Below are 12259 nucleotides of genomic sequence, written 5' to 3'. Positions count from 1 at the left end.
AGTAGACGAATGGAATAAGCTACCTAGTAAAGTAGTTGCTGCCTCTTCCATTGAGAGTTTCAAGCATAGGCTAGATAAGCATATGACAAATAAGGGGTGGATATAGAATAAAGAAAATCTTATAACCAATACTAATTCAAAAAATTTTCTTTTCAGGTTACACTATGATAGTCTCTATTCTCCTTTCACACTTTCCTGTAAAATGTCCACGCCAGTTTTTCTATACGGCGTGGTGTTCTTTCTGACTTTTTCCTGCCGGCTTCGGCTGGAGGGTTTGGAGGGCGGGGGAGAGCCTTCTTCTTTACTGTCCTTATCTCATTCTAGTAGTTCAGTTACTCTTCTAGGAGCTGCCTAGCATGGGCCAACCGGCCTACTGCAGTTATCCTCTCTTCTTATGTTCTTATAACAATCGCTCATCTATAGGATCCCACTCACATAAAGCCTTATTTGCCTTACAACCCAGCAACAATCCTACTCCCTGATAATGCATTCCATCCTGTCGGCCAGATATCAATAAACGTATACCATCCTCCAAATCCAACTTATCGACTCCAGTTAATCTAGTTACTGTCAGAGCACACATATCAAGTCCGTAATTTTGAAAAACCTTCACTAACTCATCGATTTTACCGTCATGATTTAGCGTTCTCACATTCCAGTTACCAATTTTAATTATATTTTTTGCATTAACAAAGGAATTAGATTGTAATTGGGGCAACCGTGAGATTCTTAGCACCCCCTGCCCATTTATGGGCTGCACGGGACTGGGGGCCATTATTGTTCTTTCAGAGTCCATCAAGGTTTCTTGGCTAACTTCCTGAACACCTCGCCACTGTGTTGCAGTCGCAGTAGGCAGCTAACTTGCCTGATTGCCCACACCCGAAAGACCCAGCTATGCTGTAGCCAGTCACGTGCCGGCATGCTTCCCAGCCATTTCACTCTCAAGTAGTTCCTCTGCCTGGATGTGAGAGGGATGTTTGTAGAGCAAGGAAGAGTGGCTGTGCGTGATAGAAATGAATGGAGAGAAATTGTGAATGAATAAATGATGACGCAGCCTTGGGGGGATATTCTCCTACATTTGTCTGATCAGCTGATCAGGCAGATGCGGGTAAAGGGATGGGTCTATTATGATGTGGCAGGTGTAAACCAGCTCTGCTGTAGGGCCTTGCTGTGGATGTCACTGATTGCACGGCGCAATTGTCCCTCGTGCGGTGAGGAATTGTCCCTTCTCCCCCTTGGGGCTAAGATGCCAATGACCGTGTTAGAGAGGATGGGTAAGTGTCGACCTGTCTCGGCTACACCACTTTCCTTGGGGGAAGCAGCCTGGGTATATATATATATATATATATATATATATATATATGTGTGTGTGTGTGTGTGTGTGTGTGTGTGTGTGTGTGTGTGTGTGCCCTAGTCAAAATGACCTGAGTAGGTTATTCCTTGGGGATTGGGAGCCATTCCTCACCTCACATGTCCTCACTCCCTACATCCACCCCTCCCCTTCTTTATCTCTCTCTCTCTCTCTCTCTCTATATGTCTATTTGCCTCTCTCATATACAGTATATATATATATATATATATATATATATATATATATATATATATATATATATATATAGATAGATAGACAGACAGATAGATAGATAGACAGATAGATAGATAGACAGATATAAATAGATAGATAAATCGATCTACAGAAAAACAGCCAGATAGATATAGGTAGAAACAGACAAGTAGACGGATAGATAGGTGTGTGTGTGTGGGGGGGGGAATGACAGTTCCACAAGGTGACGTCTCTAGAGGTGGAAAATCAACCGTGCTTTGTCAACCTTTTTTAATTTTCATCTATGTGTGAATTGGAAATGTCAGATTCCTGGCCAGATATAAGGAGCCTGCACTGGATGTATATCTCATTCAGTTGGCACTCCAGTTGTTGTAGACGTCTCGGCATCAATTATTTTACTCATCGAAATCCTGTATCAAGGAGCATCTGGCCACTGACAGAAAATGCACAAGAAACCGCATCGTAGGAATGGCCATGGCTGGATCAACCCTCTCAGAAATAGCAAGACACCTGGGAATATCAAGAACGACAGTATATTTTTGATTGAGGCGATATGAAGAAGAATGAAATGTTGATGCGCGCAAGTCGCCTGGAGGAACAAAGAAAACTACTGCAGAGGAAGAGAGAAGAATTGTGGAAGCAGTTAACCGAAATCCTTTTCTTAAGAGCAGTGAAGTTAAAAGGCAGTTGCAGTTAACGGTGTCGGACGGGACAGTGAGGAGAAGACTTCATTCATCAGGTTTTCGATGCCACGTTGCAGCTGTAAAGGAAAAAATGACGGAGAGCCACAAAGAACGCCGCCTTCAGTTTGCCCAGCGATACTGTGACGAAGGGCTCGACTTCTGGGCTAGGGTAATCTTCTCAGACGAAAAGACCTTCTCGTCATGCAGCCATGGGAAAGTGCATTGCTGGAGGATGACCAACACTAGGTAAGACCTGCATTCATTTTGAATCCTTAAACATGTTCTTCCATCATCACATCTATCGGTTATTGTTTTAGAGATAAAATAAGCAATTAGAACCATTTTCTTTTCTATTATTATTATTAGATTGAACCGGTGAAGGTTTATATTCAAGGGGTGGTTGGGGTTATTGCTCACGTAATGCCACTCAGGGTTGTGAGGCTTGTCACTCTCATCTTAAATGTCAGGACCAACATGCCTAGCCCCGGGCTCCTACGCTCCTCATGGAGCAAGGTAGGATTGGATGATGATGAAGATGATGATGATTATTATTATCGTTATTATTATTATTATTATTATTATTATTATCATCATCATCATCATCATTCAGACATTCGGGACGTTTATGAAATAACTCGAAATATATTCGGCTTTCAGTGGTTTGGGATATAATCCATATCCAGCCCGGCAGAGACCAATCGATACCTTAATCCTTAATCACTTGATCATCCGCATTGATCACTGTTTTCCTACGACAGATATAACGAGGCGAACATCTTTTACGAGGGAAGGAGCGGCCACGTCACTTGCAATGTGTGGGGGTGGATCCATCTATATGGTGCTGGGGAGTTGGCTCGGATTGAGGGAAGATTCACCGCTGATACTTACCTTGAAATTTTAGAAGAGGTGATGCTTCCTTCAGTACGGGCCTATGCTCTCCCTTACCCAGAGAAGATCCTCTTAATGAGGACAATTGTAGTGTTCACACGGCAAGAATAGTGAGGAGGTGGTTCGATGAACGAAATGATGTGGACCTCTTGCCCTGGCCCAGTAAGTCAAGTGACTTAAATCCCATCGAAAATGTGTGGGGAAACATTGACAATTCCTGGGAACAGGAAATGGAGAGAACGCCAGCAAATCTGTTCCAGCATACTCAACGGGAATGGGAAGTCATGCGCAGGAAACAGCACATAATCTATAATCATGTCAGCTCTATGCCAAACCGCCTGCAAGAAGTGATTAGAAATAATGGAGGTTGGACACGATACTGATCGAGAGAGAGAGAGAGAGAGAGAGGGGGGGGGGAAGGCAAATGTTGAGAGGCAGAGTGTATGCAGACGCGAGCTTAAAAGCTGGCTACATTTGTCTAACCGCGAACTGTAGTTATCTTTAAATGTGTTAAAATGCTTTGTTTATTTTATAATAACATGTTTTATTTATTTTATAATAATTATATCAATAAAATCATACTTTGCACTGACATTATCATTCACCCTACAGAACCTGAGAGAGAGAGAGAGAGAGAGAGAGAGAGAGAGAGAGAGAGAGAGAGAGAGAGAGAGAGAGAGAGAGAGAGGCATATAGACGGGACGGATCTGGTGATGATTATGGGAGCGTGTGGTGAAATGAGGGATTGCCCCATGCTCTTGGATACCGGAGCATGTCGATCGCTCATTAATCAAGGAACCTATGAGAATTTGGGTGAGACCAAGCCTGAGCTCAGACCGTATCAAGGACGAAGGTTAGTATCCGCAAATGGTAATGAGCTTGAGGTGGTAGGAGTGGTTAGCCTGCCTATAGGGTTGGCTGGTCACACCTACGAGAGTGAATTAGTAGTGGTGAGGAACTTACCGTGTACTATTTCAGTGATTCTAGGTTCCGATTTTATTTTCGCTCGGAATATATGTATTACACCAGATCCGTTGTGCATAGAGATCGATGGGGAGAAGGTAGAATTACAGTCGGGAGAGGAGAATCTTCGCATAGATGGTGCTTCCTCCTTGAATGTAGTCGAAACCGGCTTATCAGATGACCAGGGGAATAAGCAGATTACATCAGACCCCTTCCCATTGCCAAACATTGCACAAATTCTTTCCCAGTTAGGAGAAAATACTGTATTCAGTAGCTTGGATTTGAGGCAAGGATACCATCAGATCCCTCTGGATGAGGCGTCACGACCGCTGACCGCATTTTCCTCACCAGACGGTCATTGGGAATATAATAGTCTACCGTTTGGCTTAAAAGATGCCCCTGCTGCGTTCCAAAGGATCGTTAACGAAGTCCTGATAGGACTGACAGGGCGTATCAGTCATACTTACCTGGATGACATAATTGTCTATGGTGAGGATTTTGATTCACATGTACAGAACCTAGATGAGGTCCTTGCCAGACTTAAGGAAGCTCAACTTACTCTTAAGTTAGAGAAGTGCAGTTTTTTCAAAGATGAAGTGTCTTACCTCGGACACATAATTTCTTCAGAAGGCTTGCGGCCCCAACCGGATAAAGTCCGAGCCATAAGGGAAATTGCTGTTCCTAAGACACTGAAGGAACTCCAATCTTTCTTAGGGTTAGTTAATTATTACCGTAGATTCATAAGTGACTATGCTAAGATTGCTCTGCCTCTCACAAAACTGACTCGTGGAAAGAAGGAAGTGAAAAACAGTAAACAAAAAATCGAGTGGAACGATGAGGCTGATCAAGCTTTTAGAAGTCTGAAAAGTAAGCTTACTGACGACATCGTACTCAAGTTTCCCTCCTTTGATAAACCATTCTATCTGACAACTGACGCGAGTGGTACTGCGATAGGTGGGGTATTACAACAGGATGATGAGGAAGGACACCTTAGACCGCTGACATATTTTAGTAGAGCATTAAATAAAGCTGAACTTAATTATGCCACTATCGAGCAAGAAGCCTTAAGTATTGTGTACGGATTGCGGATAAATCGGCCTCTTGTCTTGGGATACAAAGTGATTGTGCAGACGGATCACCGACCCCTCACGTGGCTCTTTAATGTGAAGGAGCCTTCTGGCTGAATAGCTAGATGGCAGATACCGGTACAGGTTGCCGAATACGACTTAGAGGTATCCTACCTGCCAGGACACCAGAACCGAGTGGCTGACGCCTTGTCACGTCTTCGCAGAGAGCAAAACGAAGATATAGAACTTATAGCTGTTACGAGGTAAGTAGAGAGTGGAGGACACGACACATGGTCTTCTCATAGCCTTCATCAGCCTCTGAACCACGTAGTCTCGTCTGCTTATACTTGCACTCCTCATAGTCCTAATCAGACCTCAGAGCTACCTATCCAAGCCGTATATTACTGTTATCCTGTATTCTTTTTATCGTTCTTCTTGTTTTCACTTTTTCTGGCCCCATTCATGCCATTCTGCGTTTTGTTTCAGTCATTTGCTCTCTTTATCTCATACTCTGTTTTTTTTTGGTTTTACTCTCTGCTCTTTTTCTCTTATCCCACCTCTTTTTCTCTCGTATTCCTGCCACGGTTCGCCAATTAAATATTTCACGGTTTATGATGCAGATACGAGGCTGTAAGTAATGGCCAGGCAAGATGATATATTGAAGCCGTTGCGAATCAAACAGACATATATGGTAAAATGTCAGACACAGACTTACACATGCACTTCTAAACTGAACTGGAGTAAAGATATATATATATATATATATATATAGAGAGAGAGAGAGAGAGAGAGAGAGAGAGAGAGACAGAGACAGAGTATAAATTTTTCTTTACAGAACACAACTCACACACCGTAAACACACACACACACACAGATACACACACACACAGACAGACACACACACACCATCTTCTACTTGTACACAGAACCGGCGAAACTTGGACTGTTACACCCGTAGATTTTCAGAGAGCATAATTTCTTATATAGCCATTTTATGGGCGACCGAAAGTTAGGTTAGGTCACTTTGGGCAGGGTTCGGCCTGATTAGATAATTTTTGGTTGGGTTGGGTTAAGTTCGACTAGATATAGACGGATTAGGTTAGATTGCTTTAGAATACGTCCGTTTTGATATATTTTGGGTCGGGTTCTATTGGGTTGGGTTAGGCTGGGTTAGGTTCGGTTGGATTTGGTCATTTGAGGCTTGAGTGGGTTTCGTTAGGTCGGGTATGGTATGGTTAAGTGAGACTGGGTAGGATTACGCAGGGTTAGTTGCGGTTAGGCTGCGTCAGAATTAGTTAGTTTAGGTATGGGGAGGTTACGTGAGATAGTGAGGTTAAATACAATTAGACTGGGTTAGGTGAGGTTAAGTTAGATTAGTTTGGGTTATTTTAGGTTGAATTAGGTCACTCGAGGTTAGGCCAGGTTCAGTTCCAGCAAATATGGATAGGTTAGGCGCAACTGGCCTAAAATAAAATTCAGAAAACGTTATAAACACAACCCCCTCCTCCCATCTGATTCTGTGACCTACGTCTTGGCTTCAGTCTTTCTCTCCCTATTTCACTCTCTCGTAAAAGTCTTGGTCCCTGTCGAAACGCCTAAATTTACTGCATTGTCAAAGTGGTTTATGCATTGCGGTCTTTTGTTGGTCGGTCCTTCCAAAGCCAAGTATCACACGAGGTGGACGTGGTTTTGTGTGTGTGTGTGTGTGTGTGTGTGTGTGTGCGCTTGAAGCTGTGTGTACTTGAGTAATGCCCACATGCACACACAAAGGCCAGGACAGTAGTGTGTGTGTGTGTGTGTGTGTGTGTGTGTGTGTGTGTGTGTGTGTACTTGACTGATAGCCACATGCATACACACAAAGGCCAGGACACACAGAGTAGTTGTTTATGTGTGTGGGTTTATGAATAGACTACACTTACATACACTCAGGCCAGGACAGACATAGGGTAGTGTGTGTGTGTGTGTGCGTATGTGTTTGTATGTGTTAACAGAATACACATACAGAGTACCATGTGTGTGAACAGAATATGTAGAGTAGCATGTATGTGTGTACGTGTGAATAGAATACACATGTAGCCGTGTGTGCTACCCACACCGACACCCTCTAATTCTTTCAGCCAGGATTGGAGACGTAGCGTGTATATGTCAGGACTCCATATTATAATTACAAATCATAATAGATAGCATGATGGATAGATAGATAGATAGATAGATAGACAGATAGATAGACAGACAGACCGCTAGAAGCAGCAAGTACGTGTGGACATTCAAGTGCATATACATACATACCAGTTCTCACAAACCACTTACTAAAGTCAGTGTGTGTGTGTGCGTGTGTGTGTGTGTTCTAATACAGTCTCCCCATTCCTCTTATTTTTTTTTACGTCATTATTATCCACACAAAAGAAACCTACTGTAACTTATAAAAGATACTGTACCCACACAGTGAAATTGTGGGAAGTGCCATAATAGAACGAATTAAGCCCGACCAGAATCGTATTCTTCCATATGAATAGTTATCGAAACAGTGAAATCAAGACCTACTGTAACAACATCTTACACTGAGATGGTTATATCGTGAACATGGGCCTCGTCTAGTTCCTATGTTGGTATGTAAACCCATATGCTTAACATCTATCTATCTATCTATAGCCCGACGCCCTAATCCCGCAAAGGGTGGCCACAGAGAAAACGCCTCCAAGTCGCTCTGTCATCCACCATTTGACTATCCACCTCCCAACTCACCCCCCCCTCCCTCTTATACCTCTCAACTCCATCCCTCCACCTCATCCTCGGTCTACCCCTCCCTCTCCCTCCCTCCACCTCACCTACATACACCCTCTTATTTAGTCTTTCATTCTCCATTCTCTTCACATGTCCAAACCACCTCAGTGCATTTCTCCTAATCTTCTCAACCACATTCACATCCACCCCACAACGTTCCTTCACTTCTTCATTCGTCAACCTGTCCCACCATGTCACTCCACATGCTCCTCTCAAGTAACTCATTTCCACTGCTCCCACTCTTGACTTGTTCCCCTCTTGCAAGGTCCACATCTCGCTTCCATACATCAGGGTAGGGATCACAATACTATCATGCAGTGACTTCTTAACTTCCATACTCACCTCCCTATTTCTCATCACTGCTTTCAGTGAACCAACAACCTTCCTTCCCTGCTGTACCCTTTCACGCACTTCATCCCCCAAAGTTCCATCCTTACTCATGACACTACCCAAGTACTTGAATATATACATACATATATATATATATATATATATATATATATATATACCTCTCCAGTCCTTCCTTCCATCTCATCCTCAGCCTCCCCCATCCCCTTCCACCTCACCTACACTCTGCTAGTCAGTGTCTCTTCTCCATTCCCTCCAAATGGCCAGACCTTCTCAAGGTATTTCTCATAATACTTTCCATCACATGATACATTGCATAATAATTACCTTAAGCCATGCAAAGGAAGGCATGTTGCCTCGTGTTGTGGCCCCGTGTAGATAGATTAGTATGTAGTCCTCTGCAATTAACTGGTCTAGTGTTGTCAGCACATACCTGTACAAGTAATATGTAAGTTTCATATACCTTTGTGCCATTAATGTATTAGGTGGTCCATCTATTGTGCTCTCCAGTCTTGTCTGTTGCAGGAAGGACTGTCTACTAATGTGAGGAACAAAGTCATTTTGGCTGCCTCATGAAATTATTAATTAACTGTACAGTCAGTGAACATAATAGAATAAACAGTAAAAGGCATAAAAAGGCTATGGGAAGTAGAAAATGATGCAGGGTATATAAACAGTAAAAGGCATGAAAAAGGCTATGGGAAGTAGAAAATGATGCAGGGTATGCACTATACTATTTTTACTATAACATGGCTCAGATTTTTGTCCTTTAGTGACTTATTTCATGTTGCTAGTGGGAGAAAAAGACAATACTACACCTGAACATCCTTTTCATAGCATATCTTTATAGGTGACATCATATTCTAGTGTTAATTTATTGTTACAACTCATCATTAATGATGTTGACATGGTAGTTTTAGGCCAAGTTAGAGTAAAAAGGATATAGTATTGCTGACTGAGCTGTCCCAGCAACACATGAACTTTGGTTGCATAATACATGGATCACCCTTGATAAGTTTCACTTTCATATTTTATTAAGACTTTATACAAGTTTCATAAACTGTACTTGTATTTCCATTGTGTAAGTTAGCAGTACCAGTCATATAAAAGTAGCTGATACTTCATTTATATTTCCATATAAATCACTGTTCCAGCATTAGGCCTACATTATTTTAAAATACAGTTATTTCATTCAAGCTGGAAGAAAACCTACATGAAGAGGTTGTCCATGACATAATCATAGTCTTTGTGTGACCTGTCAGGGAGGAAGCAGGCAGAAAAGACGATGATGGCCTCATTAGCCCCTGGATAGTAACCCCCGTGGCTCAACACTTTCTTGTACGGCTCAATCACCTGCAACATCATCATCAACATCATCATCATCATCATCATCCCAACCTCTTTTCCCATACAAGGGTGGGGTGAGGTAGGGTTAAGAGAGCAATAAAAAACACTAATAAACTAGAGGGAGAACTATCTAATTTCTGCCTAGTTAACTAGGCTGCACTCTCATTCACTCACCATTCATGCTCCTGGGATTCTGACTCCACCTTGCAGTCACATTCCTTACAGTGAGAGTGATGGCCTTGGGAGAGGGGGGGAGAACCAACAAATCATCCATTTTGGGACGAGATACTCTAGAAAATATGAGTATGAAACGTATTGAAGACGAGGAAAATTTATATAATTAATGCTGAACGTAGGAAAGCTAAAGCGACATACAGTTAACAAATTAGAAAATTGCCAAATTTCGCAACATCAAAAGCAGTGTTTTGGTGATGAGACTTACGGCAGTGTCTGAGGGGCAGGACTCCCATCGGATGGCATGGATTTCTAATTTTGAGCATCCTGTAAGTTTTTTAAAATTTGCCTCCATTTGCTGTGACAGATAATGATGCATTCTAGAAGATGTGGCAGCACATACAAGAGAGTTTGCTGTATATGCACAATATATTGTATATATATATATAGAGAGAGAGAGAGAGAGAGAGAGAGGAAGTGAGGAGTGTGTGCTGCAGCACAAGCTATTGATTTGTGATATGGTGTTTAAAGAACAAGTGATGAAAAAGAGGACTTATGTACCTAGGAGGAAAATATGGAAGCTGGAAAATCAAGTAGTAAGGGATGTCTTCTATAGCGAGTTGAGGAGAGTGGTGGCTGAACAAGGAGTCGTAGACCGAGGCGTTAATGAACAGTACAGAGCCCTTAAGAACAATCTCTTGAGAGTTACTGATGTAATGTGTGGTTGGACAAGAGGACCACCAAGACATAAAGTAGCTTGGTGGTGGGATGAGGGTGTAGAAGCTGCAATTAAGATGAAAAGACTTTTCTGGGAATGGAAGAAGGATGGTAGCAAGGAGGAATACTTGGCTGCCAAGCGTAGGGCTAGAAGAGAGGTATACAGGGTGAAGTCTGAGTCACAGAGACTTTTTCTTGATAACCTAAACCAAGGGTCTATCATTAATTTTAGTATTTGCCCCAAGTAACTGTACTCCTTGACTACTTCAAGAATTTCTTCTGGTATACTGATGATGCTCTTTGGTGTGTGAAGATTACACATTACAGTAGTTTTAGTCCAGTTCATCTTTAGCCCTACTTTGAGCCTTTCTCTGTTCGGGTCATTTAACATTTCTTGCAATAAATGTACCATCATGCAATCCCATTTTGCCCATATAAAAAGGAGCCCTGAGGCCCAGGCATAGGCTACCCATTCCTAATATTTATAGGCAATGGTGACCAGCCCCACTTTCCCGTGAGTGGCATTGTGCAAGCAAAGAGCACCCAACTTCCTCCTCAGATGAAACCCATAGAGGCTCCATCTGGTCACAGTGCCTTAACCCACTAAACCACCAAAAACCATTTGGTATTACAGATATACTGACTGAAAGTATCCAAGCAGTTGTTGCTCATAAAGGTGTACAGTACGTACTATGGGTGGATGGGGTTTACTGCTCACACAATACCATTCTGGGACAATAGATTGGTCATTCTCACTTCAAAAATCAGGAATTAAGTAGACCAACCCAGGGTCCCTATGTTCCTGGTGGGGCAATAAAAGATTGGATGATGGATAAATGATGATGTACTGACCTTCATGTCAATCCTCCGTTCAATTCCAGATATGACAACTGATCGCCATGACCGTTCCTCACTGGTTTCCTGCACTGCTGTGTACTCAGGTAGTGGCTCTATCCTTGGCTGAGGACCCAGACCTGAATCAAGATAGAAGGTTCTTGTTATCTATTCTTTTTTCTTCTTCTTTTTTTTTTTTTTTTTTTGGAGAAGGGATGTCTTCATGTTGTGTCACTGATATAACCAGGCAACTCCACTGCCTGATAATGCTAATGCCCCTGAACTCTCATCCTATCCCCTGAAAAGAGGTTGATGGACTGCAGGGGAAGGACAATGTACACCTGCAGTCCACTGGGTTCATGTTTCAGATGAGCATGATGGCACAACAACAGCAGTTTTTTTTTTTTTTTTTTTTCTTTTTTCTTCAAATAAAGCCACTGTAAGTTACAGAAAGATTGAGTGTTAAAGTTCTTTTGTCACCTGTAAAGCTCACTTGCCAATTTCCCTGTTTCGGTAGTAGATGGATGGCTATCATCAACTCGGGAGATACTACCATGAGAGTGGTATGTGATTACAAGCTCTGTAACAAGGCACATAATCATCACTCTCAGGCATGAAACTTTGACAAATTGTTAGAGTCCAGGATGAGACATTTATATTGTTACAAAGCTTACAGAACATCTCTGATATCTTTTTTCAGCAGTTATCAGCAACTGTAGGAAAGTAATTAGCTAGTTTTGGCACTTAATTTAGTTGCCAGTTCATATAAAACATAAGTAATACCATGATCAACCCTGTATAGTATGACGATTCCACGAGAGGAAACATGGCATCATTTTGCTTGTGCATGTACCTTATATATCCTACTGGCTGCATGGAAAAAACTGTGA

The 12259-nt window shown here is 42.2% G+C and overlaps 1 protein-coding gene across 1 annotated transcript in view; it reads right to left on the bottom strand.

Moving 5' to 3' along the window:
• The window catches only part of LOC145390107 (uncharacterized), a 43886-nt gene that overhangs the window by 8005 nt on the left and 23622 nt on the right, over positions 1 to 12259 (bottom strand). Inside the window, exons 7-9 of the mRNA XM_080265166.1 lie at positions 11388 to 11509; positions 9511 to 9650; positions 8625 to 8730 (exon numbers count right to left, since the gene is read on the bottom strand). Coding sequence (XP_080121292.1) covers positions 8625 to 8730; positions 9511 to 9650; positions 11388 to 11509 — 368 coding nt within the window. The remainder of the gene's footprint in view (positions 1 to 8624; positions 8731 to 9510; positions 9651 to 11387; positions 11510 to 12259) is intronic.

This window comes from Coenobita brevimanus, unplaced genomic scaffold (assembly GCF_032717465.1).
Source record: "Coenobita brevimanus isolate Jiangsu-jjx unplaced genomic scaffold, ASM3271746v2 jjx.HiC_scaffold_2836, whole genome shotgun sequence".
NCBI classification, from domain to species: Eukaryota; Metazoa; Arthropoda; class Malacostraca; order Decapoda; family Coenobitidae; genus Coenobita; species Coenobita brevimanus.
The sequence above is the reverse complement of the archived record's forward strand: the minus strand, read 5'-3'. Positions and strand labels throughout refer to the sequence as shown.